General features: G+C 50.3%; 6 protein-coding genes across 6 annotated transcripts; 3 read left to right on the top strand and 3 right to left on the bottom strand.

Annotated features, from left to right (window-relative positions):
• Window positions 1-405: 405 nt before the first annotated feature.
• Window positions 406-1628, top strand: N7455_011875 (uncharacterized protein; the record flags this gene model as incomplete). Its single annotated transcript, XM_040953839.2, has 2 exons — window positions 406-1482; window positions 1569-1628. The coding sequence occupies 2 exons, from the start codon at window positions 406-408 to the stop codon at window positions 1626-1628; spliced, it is 1137 nt and encodes a 378-aa protein (XP_040815631.2).
• Window positions 1629-1940: 312 nt separating this feature from the next.
• Window positions 1941-5331, bottom strand: N7455_011874 (glutamate dehydrogenase (NAD(+)); the record flags this gene model as incomplete). Its single annotated transcript, XM_040953933.2, has 3 exons — window positions 1941-2075; window positions 2136-4966; window positions 5022-5331. The coding sequence occupies 3 exons, from the start codon at window positions 5329-5331 to the stop codon at window positions 1941-1943; spliced, it is 3276 nt and encodes a 1091-aa protein (XP_040815686.2).
• Window positions 5332-10486: 5155 nt separating this feature from the next.
• On the top strand, window positions 10487-10705 carry N7455_011873 (uncharacterized protein; the record flags this gene model as incomplete). Its single annotated transcript, XM_040953791.2, has 1 exon — window positions 10487-10705. One exon carries the CDS (start codon window positions 10487-10489, stop codon window positions 10703-10705), a length of 219 nt encoding a protein of 72 aa, XP_040815635.2.
• A 1489-nt stretch (window positions 10706-12194) lies between these two features.
• N7455_011872 (TFIIIC subunit 6 family protein) lies at window positions 12195-13151 on the bottom strand (the record flags this gene model as incomplete). The annotated part of the gene is made up of 2 exons (XM_040953803.2): window positions 12195-13037; window positions 13089-13151. The coding sequence occupies 2 exons, from the start codon at window positions 13149-13151 to the stop codon at window positions 12195-12197; spliced, it is 906 nt and encodes a 301-aa protein (XP_040815676.2).
• Window positions 13152-13576: 425 nt separating this feature from the next.
• N7455_011871 (uncharacterized protein) lies at window positions 13577-15658 on the top strand (the record flags this gene model as incomplete). The annotated part of the gene is made up of 3 exons (XM_040953921.2): window positions 13577-13592; window positions 13842-15163; window positions 15221-15658. 3 exons carry the CDS (start codon window positions 13577-13579, stop codon window positions 15656-15658), a joined length of 1776 nt encoding a protein of 591 aa, XP_040815814.2.
• A 710-nt stretch (window positions 15659-16368) lies between these two features.
• Window positions 16369-18342, bottom strand: N7455_011870 (WD40 repeat domain-containing protein; the record flags this gene model as incomplete). Its single annotated transcript, XM_040953924.2, has 3 exons — window positions 16369-16520; window positions 16581-17937; window positions 18007-18342. 3 exons carry the CDS (start codon window positions 18340-18342, stop codon window positions 16369-16371), a joined length of 1845 nt encoding a protein of 614 aa, XP_040815806.1.
• Between the last annotated feature and the right edge of the window lie 169 nt (window positions 18343-18511).

Here is an 18511-nt window from a genome sequence, read left to right as displayed (position 1 = left end):
CCTACCTAGGTAGATCGCCAAGAGATCTACGATAATCTAAGCCGATCGAAGGTACCTCGGTAAATCAGTGAATGTGCTATATCCGTTATGTCCGTAGGGAAACCTAAGACGCATTAGAGTTGCTTCAATCTTACTATTTATATACTACGTAGGTCACTTGGGGATTATAAGACTCAAAATTGAAAGATACTGTACAGCCCCTATTTATTCTACCGTTTATATATATCGCAATCCTAATTGGTGACCTCAGTGCTGTCATCTCTACAGCTATCCGACACTCCCGACCCCACATCAACATCATCATGCCTCTCCAACTCTTCCTAGTTCTCTACAATCTACACAATCTACTTTATAAACCAACAATATCTACATAAAACCATCCACAAAGCCACAAGACTAAACCCCATGCCCGTCTCCAAATCAAAATCAAAATCCAACCCCCTCACATCCCCCGCAACACCGATAGCCCTCCACCCCCACCACCTCCTCTCCCCACCCGCAGACCTCCTAACCAACACCGCAACAACCCTAACAATAACACCAACCCAAGAAACCAAACCCTCCTCTCCCGCCTTCACAGTCGACCGCATCCGCGCACACGAAGCCCCAGACAGCCCAGACCGCACCGTCCTCCTCTATACCGTGTACGGGAAACCATGGCCGAACACAAGTCGGGTGATCTGCGACACCGAAGGCGTGCCGGTTCTCGTATTGCGACGGGCTTGGTTATCGCGGAAATGGAATGCGAGACTTCCTGATCAGAATCAAGATTTATTGGTTGCTTCTGTGCCGTGGACTGCCGATGGACCTGGGTCGAGGGTTGGGGTTGGGGGTGGTGGGTTTAGGCTTGAAGTGCGGTTTTCGAATGCGCTTGCGGTTAGGGAGGGGTCTGGGATTGTAGGAGGAGTTGGGGTTGATGTGTCTGGTGCTGACGAGCCGCCGCCTTATAGTGCTGTTTCTGGGGTTGGGGGTGGGAGTGGCAGTGGGAGTGCTCGTTGTGAGGGGAATGCGGGGATGCTACTGGACTCCCAGAAAGTACATCCACCACCCCCCAATTCACATTCTGGGAGTCCAATAGCTTCAACGCCGAGGCATATACAACATACCAACTCTCCATCCATTCTCCCCTCCTACGACTCTGTCCGTCGAGACTCGCCTAATCCTCTACGAGATCTGCTTGATGCACTCGAGCCGCCGCTGGAGCCGGCGCCGGCTGCATTGTTTCCTGCGTCTGCATCTGCATTACGAAATGCCAGTTCCAGTTCCAGTTCCGGTCCTGCTGATGCAGATGCCCATGCAGCCCCCGGCTCAAAAGTGGAGTTAAAAGTGATGCATCAAGCTGCCTCGGGCACAGGTGTGATGATGGGTAACCAGAAGATCATGCATATCACGCGACACAATTCGATGGACTACAGTAAATCTAAAATGAAATTGAGGCCGAGGTGGGGGGTCGAGGTTTCCGAAGGTGTTGATTTGTTACTGGTGAGTTTTCTTTTTGTTTTATTAGGAGCTGTGGGCTTCCCACGGGTGTTGGTCCTATTGATATGATATTCTGACATCCCACGTAGGCAGTGAATATCGTGTTGGTTATGGCTGAGTCTGTGTCATCTCAGAATAGATGGAAGTAGGCATTGTTCAATGGAGTTGATTGGTGTAACATGATGAAATTTGCATAGAGTTATGTAGGACTAGACTGCCTGTTTCCAATGGGTAAGAATTTTTGATTCTAAAGGATCATCTTGCCCAAACAGCCTTCTCTTCTCTCGCTCGCCAAACTTTTTAAACCATACATTCGTCAGGGGAACAAATCTTCTTTTGTTCCGTATTAAGTATTTCGTTGACTCCAGGAAGTCTTTCTCATCAAAAAGGAAAAGCAAAGATAATGTCAAAGCAGTGTCAAAACCAGCACTTTCGCACTAGGAATATCTAATTCCAAAAGCTTACAACTGAAGCTTAGCCATGCGCTTGGTCATGAAGTCGAAGAAGGAGAACTGGCTGGGCTGGTTGCCGTACTCGTACACGAAACGGCTAGCCAGGTAGCTGCCGAAGATGGCACGGAGGTAGTTCTCAGGGACCTAGGATTGATTAGCGGCGGTTCAAAAAAATAAGATAGACAAGAAAGAGGGGAGACATACACGTTCCATGATGGTTTTCAGACCGATCTTCCCCAACAGACGACGGGGCAGAGCGTCGCCAAGAACAGAGCGACGGAGCGCAACATTGTCCCAGAGCTCGGTCATCTGAAGTTCCTCATCAAGCTTGGTGATGGCCAAGCTGAGACGGTCACTGAGTACACTGCGAAGCACACCAGTCTGCTGGTGTTCGCGCCAGATGGCCTCGAACTCGAGAGCGGCGTTCGACTGGATGACATCCTGCACGTCACGGACGTATTCTTTGTAGAAGTCGGGAACGGTGCCGTCCTCACGGACGCACATGTTCTCGACGAACTCCTCGTCGTTGAAAGACAGCGAGGCGAGGACTTCCAGGGAGGAAGATGTCACACCACCCTTGTTAGCAGAGGCATCCTTGTACAGGATGCAGCCAGCCTTCTCGAGGCGCAGCTTAGCGTCCTGGGTGATGAACAGGTTGGCACCTTCGACGATGAAGGGGATGATGGCCTTGTTGTCTTTGATGAGCTTGCCGACGGATGCAAGATCGATGGACTCGGGGCGGCCACCACAGGGCACGAACACGTCGAACTTCTCCTGTGAGCGCAGGTGGTATGTGTTACGGAAGATCATGCCGTTGTGGACGACCTCGCCGCTGGGGAGCTTGACGTTCTTCTCGTCGACCAGGACGCGGTAGCCCTCGGGGGACAGCTTGGTCATGTCAAACTGTGAGATCATCGCGCGCTTCTTAGCCAGGCGGAGGAGCTCTTCGTGGTTAAGACCGTTCGGGTCGTAGATCACACCGGCTCCATCAACAATGGCGCCGTACTTCTCGTTGGAGAGCAGAATCTCGTTGGATCCAAGATCGCCGTCGGGACCACCGGTCTGCAGCTTGAGCTGTGTAGAGGGGTCGATGTTCAGCTTGCGCTGAATTCCGAGCACGTACTGGCGGACGGAAAGAGTGGTCATGCCGTAAGCGTCGTGGGGAATACCACCCAGCTTGGGGCTCTTTCCAGTGAAGAACGACTTCCACCAGGGAGCGCCACGGCCGCGAGCGTGTTCGGTGGCCCAGTTGACGAGCTCAGCGGTGTTCTCGTCAGGACCCATGAAGAGGATCTCGTCCTTGCCGTGCAGGTCAACAATCGGATCCTTGATACCGGGGCTGACGGGGGGCAGGAGCAGATCGAGAATGCTGTCAATGTACTTCTCGAAGGCGACCCGCGCCTTGTCCTGGTGGTCAGCATCCAAGAGGATGACACCCTTGGCACCGCCTTCGGGGATATCCTTGTTCTTGCGCTGTTGGGTATTGGCCAAGTTGTAGTTCTCATCGAACAACGAACGAGCGTTGATGTTGTATGCTTCACCGTTTCGACTCTTGACGATACGGATACCACCACGAGCAATATCACGGAACCGCAGGTGGAAACCGCGGAACTCGGAGCTGATGACCAGGAACATGCCGTAGAGGGGCTGGGGGTATTCGTGTTCTGGCAAGAAGTCCGGCTTCAAGCGGAAGCTGAGAGCCACCTTGGTCGGGGTGAAGAAGTTGGTCTTGAGGATGGAGGCGTTGAACACGCGGAAGGAGGTCATAACCATCTCGTCGTGCTCGTTGAGGGCGGTGCCACGGATGAGCTGCTTCAGCTTGGCGCCATCGAGGACCTCGTCGACCTGCAGACGCAGATAACTGAGGGTGGGGAGGAAGTCATCACCAGACTCCTGGGTCTGAACGTAGTGGGTGTTGGCGAAGTCAAGGTAGAGCTTGTGGATCAGCTCGGGGTATTTGTTGATAATCTCAAAGATGTAATCAGCAGTGAATGTCTCCGTACGCAGACGCTTCTTGATCTTTGAAAGCAACTCCGCGTGCACACTGTTGTTGCTGTCCAAAAGAGCAGCCAACGAAGTGTATTCTGAACCCAGACGGTTAAGGAACTGTTGTACGAACACCCATGCGCAGTGAGCGTAGATTGTCTCCTGCAAGCTCAGACGACCAGTGGCGAAGTGACCCTGGAAGCGGTTCTGAGGGATACAGTACAAGAGAGAGACCTCCTTCATGATCTGGTGGATAGCAGCCTCAATGGGAGGGAACTTGGCTGAGATCTCGGAGTTATCTGAGGGACGCAGGTAGAGCGAAATCACAGTGATTCCGTTGGAGAAATTCTCCAGGTACTTGCGCGAGCTGGTCAAGCGGTAGTAGTGGTACAAATCCGACAGGGCACTGAACAAGCCCATAGCGGATCCCTGGCGGTACGCAATGACCAGACGCTTTTCCCGGCTTCCCTCGATCTCGAACATCTCGATGACGGGACCGGAGCGACCAACGGCTGTGGTGATGATTTCCTGGTAAATCGCCTTGGTGTTGGGGGTGGCCTTCTGCAGGAAACGCTTCTCGCCAATGATATCGATGTTGGTTTCATTCGGTGAGGGGTTGGGGTTGGCAAACAGGCACTTGTACACGAAGTAGCAGCGGAGCTGCTGGCCGTTGTCGCCTGGCAGTGTGCTAGGCGAGCGGAAAGTCTCCACACGGTAGCTGTTGGCACCCTTGGAGTGGTTGACGTACTTCTCGTCGATGCGCTGCTCGTAGCGTGGACCATCGACAGAAACCGCACCGGGCCTGCTGGTATCGATGTAGACAGCATGGTCCTCGGCCTCTTTGTCCAGACGAATCTCCAACTGTTTATCATCGCGAGCATAGGCGGCGACTTTGGCGGCGTAGAGGGACAGGATCTGGGTCACAATGGCATCCACAGACTCGGTTTGGAAGTATGTATCGTCAATGCCAAGCTTGTTATAGAACCAGGTGGTTTCGGAGATGACGAAGTCACTTGGGAAGAAGCCCTTCTCCTCCAATATGTCCATAACTGCTGGGAATTAGCCAATTGTATCATCTCGATATCATCAGTCAATTCCACTGACCTTGTTCCATCTGCTTCTGCTTGCCCTCGAAGGTAGCCGCGATATAGCCCGGGTCCTCCTCGGGGAGCACACGGTGCGGGGTACCGGGAATCCCCAAGTGAGTGGGCTGCGGGGACGGTTGTCGCAAAGCACTTCCAACGGCATGATCTAAGTGCTTGTTGTGGGGGGGAAAGCGTTGGAAACCGATGGGGGTGCCGGAGCCGGAGCTTCCATCCTGGCTCGCAAAGAGCTTAGGCTGAGGGCGAGAAGGCAAGCTCGCGCCAATGCTATTGGGAGTCTCCGACTGTGGGGTAGAAGCGGGAGACGACATGATGTAGTATGTGAGGAAAATCTCTTAACACGTAAGAGCGAGAAGATGAAAGAAGCTGTATTAAGTCAATTAGTAGCTGAGATGAATCATCGAGTCGGCACGTGTGGAGATGAGATAAGGCGACACAAAGAATGTTCTTATCTCAACCAGGTAAAGTTGAGATAACAAGCAAGGAGAGACAAGAAGGAGAAGAAGACTTACTGGCAAATACAATGATCACCGATCGTCGCCATGGACTGAAGGTGATGAGAAAAGGGAAAGATGGTTTTTTGGATGAGAGGAACCAGAAAATCCGGGGAACCCTAGTCCTTTTATACAGAAACCTGATTGTTAACCTTGACAACTCTTAATAGTAATTATCTCTATTAATCCCATATTTTAATCTCTATTATCTCTATTAATATATTAATACATACTTAAAATTGATTTCTATTATTATTACATGTCCCGCAACCCCCCCTTGACCAGTTATAGCCGATGGTAGGCGGGAGGTTCTACCGTATAGAGGTCTCGAAGCCCATTGCGATCCGCAGTTCCACTTTGGTCCACCCCAAAACGCTCATTCTCTGTCCACTTTTGACTAAGAAGCGGCGATACATTGCACGCTGATTGGAGCTTATCGCCCCTCCTTCCGAGCTCAAGCCGATAGAAAATCCCGCTGCGTCATGCGGGCCGATATGAGGGAAAAAAATTGCCTCAAATCCTGGAACGTGGCTGAGGCGAACTAGTTTACAGGAACAGGGGCAAAGAGAGGTGAGCGGGTGACCTGCAAGAGACTTGAACCTGAAAAAGGAATAGTCACCTGAGATGTCTTACTAAAGGGCATGGACGATGGACGATGTATACAGGAGGACCTTGGAATGATGCGATCTCTATCGAACATCGTGGAATGCAATGTGTCATGGAGAACCCACTCGACTCACTCGACTGGGATAAGAAACTTCGGGGGGTTTTTTGGTTATGCTAAATGCCTCATTCTCAATGTTCCAGCCCGAATTACCCCCCCAGATCGCATCGTGATCGCCTACCCTACTCATTTAGATCCACTGGTGGCTGTCTCGGTCCGGGGGATTTGCGCCATTGGGAGATAGTTTGACGAGTTTGACACGTTTGGCCAAGGCCAATTGCAATTTGATGCGATCTTTGCGAATGTCACCGGGCCGGTGATCGAAGGGCCGGTGACAAACAATAATATCTCTCTCTCCATGTGTATGTCATATATCTCCAACCGGAGGGGCTCTCTAGGGCTGGTACCTGGATGACTTGCGGGGTAAAACATAACCATCACCTTCTACACAGTGCACAGTCTGCAGTTGTACATCGTTATTCGTTAGAAATGGCGCATTGGGACCTCTTTACCCCAACAACTATATCGTCTACATTTTTTTTACGCATCCCAAGAAATTCATGGCGGGGCCTTTACGTGATAGCGGACTCTCGGCGGGCCTGCGATTGGAAGGGTCCGCCGGCCACCGAGATATGAAGTAATTGCTGTCCTCTAGGGGAAATGATATTCCGTTCCCGTGACGTAAAAATGATAAGCCTCAGGCATTGGAATCGCAATTTTCGCTCGAGTCTGAAGACCCAGGAGACCACTCCCGCTCGGGTAGCCTTCCGATCCCCCAGGTTTTCTTCAATTTACTTGGATTTACCTAGTTTGCTTGACACATAGAAAGTCTTCCCCATGTTTCCGAAGGTTTCCCAAGGTTTCCCAAGGTTTCCTGGTGATTGATTGGTCTTACCATCTGACACGAGCTCGGACGCCAAGTTCACAGCTATCTGGATATATTTTCACCGGTGTTGGCAGTTAAGGGGAAGCTTGTGCAGTCAACTTCCAAGATAGGACACGGGGCACTAGCAGGTCAGAAGATCATCTAGAAGATAGTCAGCTTGCATTTTTGAAAGCATATTCTCTGCAAGGTTGGAAGTGGCATAGAGTTCAGGGTTGCAGCTCCAAAGTAGGTCTCGTTCCTGAAGGATCGTGACAAGCCCAAGGGATACTTATAATTAGATAAAGATCTTCGAAGACGTGCAAGGGCCGGAATAGAACCCGATTCCAAATCTAACAATTCGTCAGGGCTAATCTGTAGATCGGGCACCCTTCCCAGCAGAGCAAAGAGTCGATTATCTGGTCTCGATCTTTTCCGATCGAAGTATCCCCTGCGTATCGATCGCATCAGCCCTGTGTTCGCCCTATCATACATATATGGACTTGGCTGGAGGGGTACACCAGGGTACTTATGGTAGGTATGCCCAAGACTGCCTACTACCAAGTCTAGCACCTACAAGGGTAACCCCGTCTGTTGATAAGGCAGACAAGTTAACCTGAGGTGTTGGGTAGACCAACATTGATTCAAATATGTATATTCAAGTAGTCCGAATAGCTAGTAGCCCATAATCACGTCAGCTCATAACCATGCATCCATGATGCATGGGATGTGTTGTACATCTTGTACCTGACGAATCCATCCCACAGTTAGCGCCACAAATGTCGAAAATGGTGTATCTAACAACACACTGGGCAGCCAGCTCATCACACCCGCTCTCTGGCCCTATCTCTACAATCTATCGCAAGTACATGGTCAAAGGTATCTCTAAACGAGCGGTGAAAGGGACAAGTCACCACGCCGAGAGCTTATCTTACGTGGTCACCAACGGACGAAAAGAATGTTATGATCTACGACATTTCACGGGGTACATGGTGCACCTCGATACGCAAGTATATTAGACATAGCGCAGAAGTTCCTGATACCACAATATGATACTCCGTAGCATATTAATGTTACTATTATTATAAGCAGATACTACGGGGAAGCCCATCCGCGATCTAGAGGTCCAAAATTCCCGAGAAATGCGCCTTAGATCACCGTCGGAGACCCGGTACCCAGGAAATCAGGAAATTAGAATCTGTGGAATGGACATTCTGGAGATTTTAGAGTAACACTCCCCCCTTTCCCCCAGATAACTATCCATTTGTGAGTACGTATGTACCAGTGGAGTGGAGCGCATTGCATATTGAAAATAGTCAAATCGCTACGGTGGCCCCTTGAATCCGGGGGAGAAGAATTGTGGAGTTCCCTATTCGGACGTCGATCAACGGTTGAACGGTGAAGAGGATTTTGGTACTTTTGTAGCTCAACGTTTGTGCCCCTGAATTAACCAAGGAGGTGACGGTGAATCATTGGAAAAAAATCTAACCCCGGGTCATGGATCGTATCCCTGGGTTGGGCATCGTAAACCCTTTGGCATCGACTCCGTATACGATGTAAACACATCTCAAACAAAGGATTTGATATGCGCCTCAAACTGTTTCGGCCCCTGGCATGGTCCACTACTCTCCCTTGTGATTTACCTGAAGTTCCGAAAATATTACAGGTTTATTTGTGGCGCTATGCGATATACTATTTCATACAAGTTTTATCGTGTGTTGGATTGGACTTATACTATAGGCGGGTCTACCGGTACTTGAGCTGCCCCTTTTATCACATACAACCCGACCCAAGTGCCTTTGGGCAATCTTATCAATTTTTAGAAGATCGTCCTGATTAACAATGCACCTCGGGAAACGGTGAGCACGACAAAAGAGAAAAAACTCCTGATTTGAGTGCTTTCAATAGACGGTGAAAATGGAAACGCCTCCAAAGTCGGATGATACCTTTTCCCCAGCAGAGCACAACATACAACAATATATATATATAACATATATTTCAGATCATATCAAATAATAGTTCCGATACCTGTCGCCACCCCCAAGCCGCCCCCCTACACCGCAACGGAGAAATCCCTTCCATAACCCCGGCAATCTGGTCGCTGGGCCCCAGTTTTTGTTCTCGAAAGGATCGCCCGTATCCGCTCTCGTGCCGAGGTCAACAGCGAGTTTCCTCCGGGAAGCGCTAGAAGGCGTAGAATCATAGAAAAAAACCCTTAAACTAGCACTAATTCATTAGTTTTAAATAGAGCCTTGCCGATTCAACCTGTTTAATCGGCTTTCGCTAGCTGTTCCCGTCTTCCAAGCTAGTTGTTTCTATGGCAAATAATGTCAAATAACACAACACATAATATCAATTGATTCATCGATTCTCACCCCCTGGGTCCTCTCCCCCACACTAACGCGTCAGGCCCCGTTTCCTTTGTTTTTTATTTCTCCCCGACAGGCTTTCCGGGTTGGGCTCCCGCTGTTCCGATGGGGAATGTTCCCCATCCCTACCTCGATAACTGGGTTATTGGGCGGTTTAGAATGAGGCGAATAGGCTTGGCGGGCAGATCTCTAGGGAGTAAGCATTAGGCCTGGCCAGGTATGCGTGTACTGGGTACTTTCGTGCTTCCCCAGGGAATGTACTCCTCCACACTTTTACGGGATGGCTTTTTTTTTTGGATTTGATTATATGTTTTAGGGTGTCTCATATCTTATTATTATATTATTATTTATTGATAGGAGAAAAAAAATATAAACCACCCGTTGACCCTGAAATCGTCTTACCTTTTTTCTAGTTCTGTTCATACTCCTGTGAAATTATTTTCAAATACTATATATATCAAGCACTGTCAACAGCTTTGCTATCATCGTTCACTTTGGTCGTCTTCAAGCCTTCTACCGGAGCAATACTATCACTGCAATAATCAAGCTAATTGAGCCTCTTCACAACCATCGTCACAACTACACCCTATCATCCCAACAACCACAACTCACTTCTCGCCTCCCATCAACACCTATTACTATTACATCTCGCAAATACCCGAACTCAATAATCCCTTTGATCCTTGTACGTATAACTCCCGTCATCACTTGCCACATCACATCGCTCCCTCCGACCCGATCCACCGAAACCGGGCCTCGGGCAACTTCGGAGCCACAAGCTTCCATCTATACCGGAGCATATGCCAAATCCAAGTACAAAGCACAAGCACTCTGCACAAACAGAAAGCTGACCTTCAACCTTGTGAATATAGCTCCAAGAATAATCCAGCCTTATACATTCCTCAAATTCCAGCCGAGGTTGTCGATCAATTTCATACTTTCCTCAAGTATAAAATCCAACAAACCAACAACTTCATTCTTCAACATATTTAAAACACCCAAAATTCAAGAGTCCTACTCTATCCTCTCAACCTCTACACCTTCAATCAATAAATCAAGAATTCCAAATCCAATACAATGGCCACCGTCGCAACCAAGACCGCAACCCCCGTCATGCCTCCCTCCTTCTCAATGTCGCAGGACATCTCCCGCGCCATGACAGCCTCAAACCAAAAGACAGAAAAGAACCGCTCAATCCTCATCGACGGCATGCCTCCCGCGCCTCCACCATCGCCCGTCGCCTTCTCCAAGGGCAAGGCTTGCTACAATAATATCCCCAGCTTGAGTCTGGAGTGATTCAACCTTTTCTTCTTTTCTCGGTTTCGGGTTTCGCTCTCGCCATCCTTCTTCAATACCTCTTCTTCTTGGCCTTCCCAAGAAGAAAATGTTGTACCATCATCTAATATTCTCTGATAATGGTCTTGCGCATTTGGACTTTTGGGACTGTTTGGCGGATTCGCCCTGTCCTGTCCGTTGTTCTCTCTCTTCCCTTTTTTTTTTTCTATTCGTTCTTGACTTGATATCCGCGATGCTTGTTAGCCTTATGTCTTTCTCTTTTCGTCATTCTCTTTGTCTTTCTTTTTGCTTGTCGCCTATTGGATTTAGCGTGTTGCATGGCGGCGCGGACATTTATTTATCTGGTTCTGGTTTTGCGCGATGGGACGCCTTTAAAAGTCTGGGGAATTGGTGTTTTAATTTTGGGTTTCCCTGGGCTTTCCAAATCAGAAATGAAAATTGGATATTATTATTATATACTACTTTGTATACCTTTGTGTGTGACCTTGATAGGGACAATCCACACCCTTTTTTGTTCATGATTATTGCCCGGTATATATTAAGCACCGACTCTATTGTATTACCTTCAATAGCTTTGCTACTACAACTATACTTGCTGCAAAATAAAACCAAAGCAGTCCAGTATTTGGACTCGATTTCGGGAAGTCGAAGATACGGTGTGACCATGACTCACATAATGGTTGCTAGAACAGTTGCTAGAACACTACTTTCGTGCGTGGGAAATACAAAGTACCAAATACATAGTACGAAATAAACAGCCTAGAACCTGTAGCCCGACGCGAGCAACGAACCATCTGCTTGGTGCATGTGAAGATCTGCCGATCCCGACGTCACCAGTCTCGCATTGAGGAAGGAGATGGGGGTCGCACAACCTGCTGTGTTCTATGGAGACGTTCTAGATGCCAAAAGGGGAGCACTGGATACAGGATACAATTGGTTCAAAGGACAATCTATTATGTCTTATCATGGTTTGCGTGATCGGTGATTTTCTAGGGGGAACAAGGATTTCATTCCTGCATTGGGTTTGTGGATGACGTTACCCTCTAGATCCACCTAGACACTCAAGTGGGCTCTTTTTAGCGGAATTTGTAGCTAAGATGGTTCCATCGATGGGCTGTTCCCCTAGCCAAGCTGGGTGGGGCTTATCTCCAATGATTGCTTGTTTTGGGACGATTGTCCCAGGTTATGATGCCATTCCTCCGATATCGTAGAAAGAGAAAGTCAGTGGTGTCTCTCCATCATGAAAGTGTAGCCTCTTTACTTCCAGCAAGGGTATCAATATCTCTTCATCGGCTCCTCGGTCCCCGGCACTTCCACGTGACAATACAAGTCGGCTACGTAGCAATAGCGTAGAGACTACAACGCAGATCCAGTGAGATTCCGAAATCCGGTGGCTTGCTCAGGCTCCGGATGGTGGACTCGAAAGACACAGGGTCTAGACCTAGACCCGAATTCTGTGTCGAGGTCAGCACACTGTCGATCCGCACATTCATGAAGTAAGATCATCGCTGTCAGACGTTAACTCCAAGTCGGAATCAGACTCCGCCTCTGCCTCATTAGGATTGAGCCCTTGAATCAGCATTTCAAGAGTCGCCTTGGCCTCCAAGTCCCCTCTCGAAGCACGTTCGTTCAGCTGCTCGATCTCAGCAAGCTGCGCCTCGGTACGGGCCCAGCCTTGCTGTCTGTCTGTCATATTCACCTGCCGACGTGTACTCATGACCGTGCGAACGGTATCTCCCTCTCCCCTGGCGTTTTTGATCCGTTGCAACCTATGGAGGAACTGTGCCTGGTGGGACGGCGCTGCGGGACGACGGGGTACGCCGAGGGGTTCGGCGCCCTGAGAAGTCGCGGGATCGACGGTAGAAGCTGTAGCTGAGGGTCCCTCAGCAGGGCCTTGGGCCTGTGTTGGCCCTGCGCTGGGAGCGAGCTGTGCTTTCCGACCGAGGATCTTCACGCTATTCGCGGCCACAAGCTCGTAGGAGGGTCCACGGTGTAGCGGTTGAGGGAAGTGGTTGTCCGGGTCGGTTTCTGCGTCTGGACTAGCGAAGACTAGTTCAGTGCCAATTTGATCGGCCCAGGAGCAACTAAACATTTGGTTGTGGTATGAGATGATTGGGTTGCTCGTGTGGAGGTCGAGAATTTGGATTCGTTCGTTCGGGAGATTGCCTGTCTCGGCACTCTCGATCGGAGGATAAGCTTCGCTTGGAAACCCTTGGCTCATGTCATCTGCAGGGTTCTGTGTATCCTCCAGAGACGTTGCTTCTTTTGGACGGCGGCGTGGAGGGCGCACTGGGCCATGGTGGGCAGTCAGGTCCAGGTTGAGATAAAAGCTCTATTTAATTGATTAGCGATATTGAGAGAAACTAGGGTTAACTATTCTCACCTCAGTCTCTGTGCCATATTCATATTCATACTCCTCATCTTCGGAGTCGACCATTGTATCCATGATGAAATGCAAGCCAAGGTCTGGGATGATAATCCATGGATGGTCTGGAACGAAAAGCGCAGATAAGATAAAGATGAGTCAGCTTTCTGCAAACGCCCGCGGGCCCCGTGAGATGGCTGATCTTCCCCTCTTTTCCCAATTGGGACAAAATCAACATCGACCTGGTGGCAAATATGGCCAACATGTGCATTTCTGGATGTTTCAATTGGAGGGGAGGGGAGTGATCCCTACAGAATTGACTTTTTTTCTTTTTTCGGCCACAATACGTAAAAAAAGATTAGAAATCATATTGGAAGTACATCCATATACTAAGATTATAGTTACAATCTTGTCTAGAACCAAGTAGTGTGATGCCCAGCCCTTCAGCCTTATGAAAAATAAAAAAAAGCCCACTATCTCACCGCAACAACTCTTAGACAATGAGAATGGGATCATCAGTTTGTAAGTTCCGTCGCTTCCGCTCCGGCTCTGGACGGATACGCCCTATGCACTCGGTATATGGCATCCGGCTTGGCTATGACTTTTGTGCATTTCCGCTTGCTCCCGGTCTGACGAGTTCAAAATATTGATTCTTGTCGCTCTTTCCTTTTATTTTTTTTTCCCTTTTTGGAACTTCTTGATTGGGATATATTCTAGGACTCGGAACACCGGGAGTTCGCTAACAAAGGGACCTGCGTGTTTTTTATATAGGTAACCCCGCGGTCCTGTTGTGCGTCCTCCTTGTCCCAACTCTCGTTATCTCTCGTCCCACCATAGTTCCTGGGGAATGCCCGACCGCTGCAGCCCTACCACTCGAATCCCACTGCATTGAATCCCTAGCCTCGACTGCAATTCCCGAAATCGCAGTCTATGAACATACCCCACATAGTTGTTCGGCCCTGACAGTCTATGTCGACTCGCTCCAGCAGATGACCCGGAAGGCCAAGGCAACAATTGCCGTGCTCTCGACCCTAATCGCTTATGTATCCATCAACAGCATAATCCACGTACTCCGGCCGGCTGCTTTTGTCTGGTCTGCGGAGGACTGGGAGGAGCGGAGCTGGATCGCGAGCTCGCGCTCGTGGTTCGACCGCAAATCCTGCCGATGGCTCGGCATCTGTGGTGCAGCCCATTTACAAACCGTACACGGCGAATTCGGACATCGCGATCCAGCGGAGTGGGGAAATGCGCAAGATGCCGAGCCAGAGGCACCATGGCGGTCCTTTTGGCTTAGCGGGGCCAGTGAGTCCGAGTGGGATGCCGAAGAGCGGGCTCGGCGGCAGATCCCGGACTACGTTTTCCACTATGCCCCACTCGTTCACCTTTATTCTGGCGAGCAGTTCTGGCCGGGAGACATCGCAGAGCACTTGCATCATACTACTCCGACCCTGAATTACACTCCGATTCAGGCCCAATGGGACCATCCGACGCTGGCCGATCTGGATGAATTGAACAAGTGGGGGCCGAGACACGTTTTCTTGACGAGCAATGATGATGTACAAACGCGTCCACCATGGCTGGAGGGTGACAGGAATATCCCGCAAACAGATGGGAACCGCAAGGAAGAATCCTGGGCTGATTGGGATGGTCGAGTCGATGGTGAAATTCCTGGTGACACGGAGGAAGATCGTGCCAAGTGGTACGATTTTCACCAATTGCAACAAGAGGCTGCAGATGCACACGAATCAAACACCGATGAAAATTCTCAAGCTCAGCAAATACTCAAAGAGGAGATTCGCAAACGCTACGGTGGAGAGGAGATCTACGATGGTGGTGCCGGTGGTCGAAGCGATGCCCCTGCAATCCTGGTGGTGATGGACAAAGGCAATGGAATCGTCGATGCGTTCTGGTTCTACTTTTACAGCTTCAACCTCGGTAACACTGTTGTCAACGTGCGGTTCGGCAATCACGTCGGCGACTGGGAGCATTGTCTAGTGCGATTCCACAATGGCAAACCAAAAGCGCTCTTCTTCAGCGCCCACCAAGGCGGCGAGGCGTATAGCTACGAAGCCGTTGAGAAGATCGGACAACGGGTAAGGACTCAAATAACACAAGTAGCAAGTATAACTTGACTAACTTTACCTTATCAGCCCGTGATTTACTCTGCCGAGGGCAGCCATGCCATGTACGCCACGGCCGGAGTGCACGAGTACCTTCTCCCCTGGGGTCTGCTGCACGATGTAACCGACCGCGGTCCACTATGGGATCCCCTCCTCAACTCGCAGGCCTATACCTATGACTTCGACAGCCAGAATCTGCGAGCCTCCACCTTCAGCCCCTCTGCCCCAACGGAATGGTTCCATTATAGGGGCCACTGGGGTGACAAGTTCTACCCACTAGGCGATAATCGTCAGTATCGATTTGCAGGCCAATACCACTTCGTGAACGGTCCCCTCGGCCCGAAGTTCAAACATCTCAACCGCCACAAGGTGTGTCAGGGCCCCGATCGTTCTCCCTGCATCATCAAGAACTATGTCGAGCAAGGGAAGCGGCCTCAACGATGGGGCGCAAGCAGACCAGGAGAGTAACTTTTTACGGAGATCCTTTCAAACTTGGAATCTCTTAACTCTCGCTCATCTGTTACGGTTACGAATTATCTACCCATGTCCCCTTGTCGTCGGAATCTTCTCAAACCACACCCATTTATACCCAACCCCAAATTTAGCAAAACACCCCGGAGATGATACTTGCTGAAATATCTTTTATTTTCTTTTCCTGTGCTTTTATCTTTGATGTTTACCCCAGATACCCCCTTTGTTACTGAAAATCCTTAACCAAGGCCAACAGTATAGAACTCTCTCACGAATGAGATCATGACCCTTCATTTGATTTGACACGGCTTGCATGTGCTATGGCGTGTTTACTGGCTTTTATTCCCACCCTACTCTTTATCTTTCGGATCCCGGGCGTTCTGCGTGTTTATTGCTCTTTGCTAGAAAGCTACGAACAATCTCAAAAAAACGATTGGCCTATTACGAAAGTACCATTGCGTTTATATTTGGGTAAAGCTTAGGCGCTATATCCCTTTTTAAAAATCTACTGCTGTAGAAAGATGTTTGGATGATGCTTAGTATGCAGGCCAAGGCAGCGGTTGAGATCCAGCCCTAACTCTATATCAACCATAAAGACCACCTGGATTTACAGCTGCAACAGTACAACAGAATGAAAAGCATGTTCCACTATTGGGGTAGTAAATATATGACAAGAAAACATAAATATTTTATTCAGTACGGGACCTCTATCCCCGAATCTCCCAGAGTCGGATACCACCTTGCTCATTACCAACAGCCAACTGCTCCGAGTTCGGTGAGATAGCCACCGAGGAAATGCGACCCAATGGCGTATTGGAAGTAGGCCAGTTACGGTATACCGTGCAGGTAGGAAGGTGAACTAAAAGAAACACCGTTAGCAAAGAACACACAAAAGCACAAGTAGAGTGAGAAAACATACCAAGACGCAAAGCATCACGCTTCCACCGACTCGCCATAACCATCATCTGCCCATCAGGCGCAAAGACCAAATGGCTAATGGGGGTAGTGAGCTGATCAAGCACACGCACGGGGTCAGGGTTACGCGGGATACCCGACTGAGCGGGAGAATCCTTCTCAGCAGCCGAAGCATTCGCATACGCAGCGGCCCATTCACGACGATCATAAACGTTAACAATACCACTGGAAGAACCAATCGCAACCCAACGATCTCCACCAAGCTGAGTCCGGCCCGAGCGACCACCAAGACTGAGAACCGTCGTGCCGACAGCACCGGCATCGACCCAGCGCGCAACAACACGGCCGACACGTCCATCCCACTCAGAGACCTCACCGTTCTTCGACACGACTGTCATACCCTCGCCGTCAGACCACCAGGCGAAGTCTGCGACACCGCCGCGGCCGTCGACGCGCACCTGTGCGATCCACTGCGCGGTGTTGGCGTCCAGGACGTTGATCAGACCGCCGCCCTTGCGGGCTGTGCCGACTAGGCCGACGAAGCGGCCGCATGGAGAGAGCTTGAAGCGCTCCATGGACTTTTGCTCTTCCTTTCGGTCGGAGGAGCCGTTGACTTTGTCCACTTTGCCGGTGTCCAGGTCCCAGATGTGGAAGTAGCGTCGGCGGCCTGAGGCGAAGATTTTGTTGCCTGTGGGTGCGGCGAAGGCGGACGTGTGGATTGGTGTGCGCTTGATGTGCAGGGAGGTGAGGAGGGGATTTGGTGCGGGTGCGGAGGGAGAGATGTGGTGCAGGAAAAGGGTAGAGGCTGGTCCGGAGGAGAGCAGGAGCGGGTAGTGCGGGTGGAAGGTCAGGGAGTCGACGGAGGAGGGTTGGGATTTGCCGATGTCCTTCAGTCTCTGGATGTCGATGACTTCCTGGCGCAGCTTGCGCTTTGTGTTGGAGCGCGCGTTGTCTTCTATGCGCGTCAGGTCGGAGGCGTTTTGGAGGAGCTTGGCTAGAGGCTGCATGGAGAGGTTCTCGTTCTCGTCATCCGAGTCGATTTCCTCATCGCTGCCTGAGTCCGAGTCCGTCTTGCGGCGCTTGAGCTCAGGCGTGGCCCACTCCGGTGTCGGGTGCAGGCGTGTGAACTGTCTGCGCAGTCGTCGGACGTATTCCTTGCCGCTGACTACATCTTCGGCTTCGGTGTTGCGCAGTTTGCGCAGTCTGGCTTGGCTTGCTAGCGACACGGCGAGGCGCTCGTCGTCGCTATCGTACCATACTGCGGGTTCATCTTCTTCTTCGTCGTCCTCGGCGTCCGACGGGGTTTCCGGGGATGGGATAAAATCAGTGGTGGGAGGTGCACCAGAGTCAAGGAAGAAAAGCTAGATTAAAACAAAACTGTTAGATCGAAATCCAGAGATCTGTAAACGCATGGGAGTGGAGTCGCATACATCTGAATCGGCTAGAGCAGCCAAATCCTGGCCCTCGCCTTCCTCGGCATCCTCGCTAGCATCGCTCTCATCATCACTTTGCAAAGTGAGAGCCATACCAGCTTCGCGGTCCTGCTGGTTCTTCAATGCGCCCATGAACCCCTCATCGTCGCCAAAAAGCATACGCTCTAGCTTCTTCTCCGCCTCATCTTTCTCGGGCACATCGTCCTCATCCGAGCTGGTTTCGTCGTCCATCTCGACATCTGAGTCCTGCGGGCGGATATCGGCCGTAGTGTTCTCGAACGGAGACCGGGTGGTCGTCCGCTTGGACTTTTCTTTTAGCCCTACGTTAGGCATGGTGGTTGGTGTGAGGATATCTGCCAATCAAGCACAGCTGCTTGTAGACTCGGTCACCGAATTGATACTTGAATGCAATAATGCAATTCTAGGCTGCGAATGTTCCTCAGGCGGAGCTTGAATATTTTTCTTCTTTGATTTTTCCAGAATGGGCAGATGAGAGCGGTGT

Source organism: Penicillium solitum, assembly GCF_028829755.1.
Source record: "Penicillium solitum strain IBT 25940 chromosome Unknown utg000009l_segment0_segment0, whole genome shotgun sequence".
In the NCBI taxonomy this organism is placed as follows: Eukaryota; Fungi; Ascomycota; class Eurotiomycetes; order Eurotiales; family Aspergillaceae; genus Penicillium; species Penicillium solitum.
The sequence above is the reverse complement of the archived record's forward strand: the minus strand, read 5'-3'. Positions and strand labels throughout refer to the sequence as shown.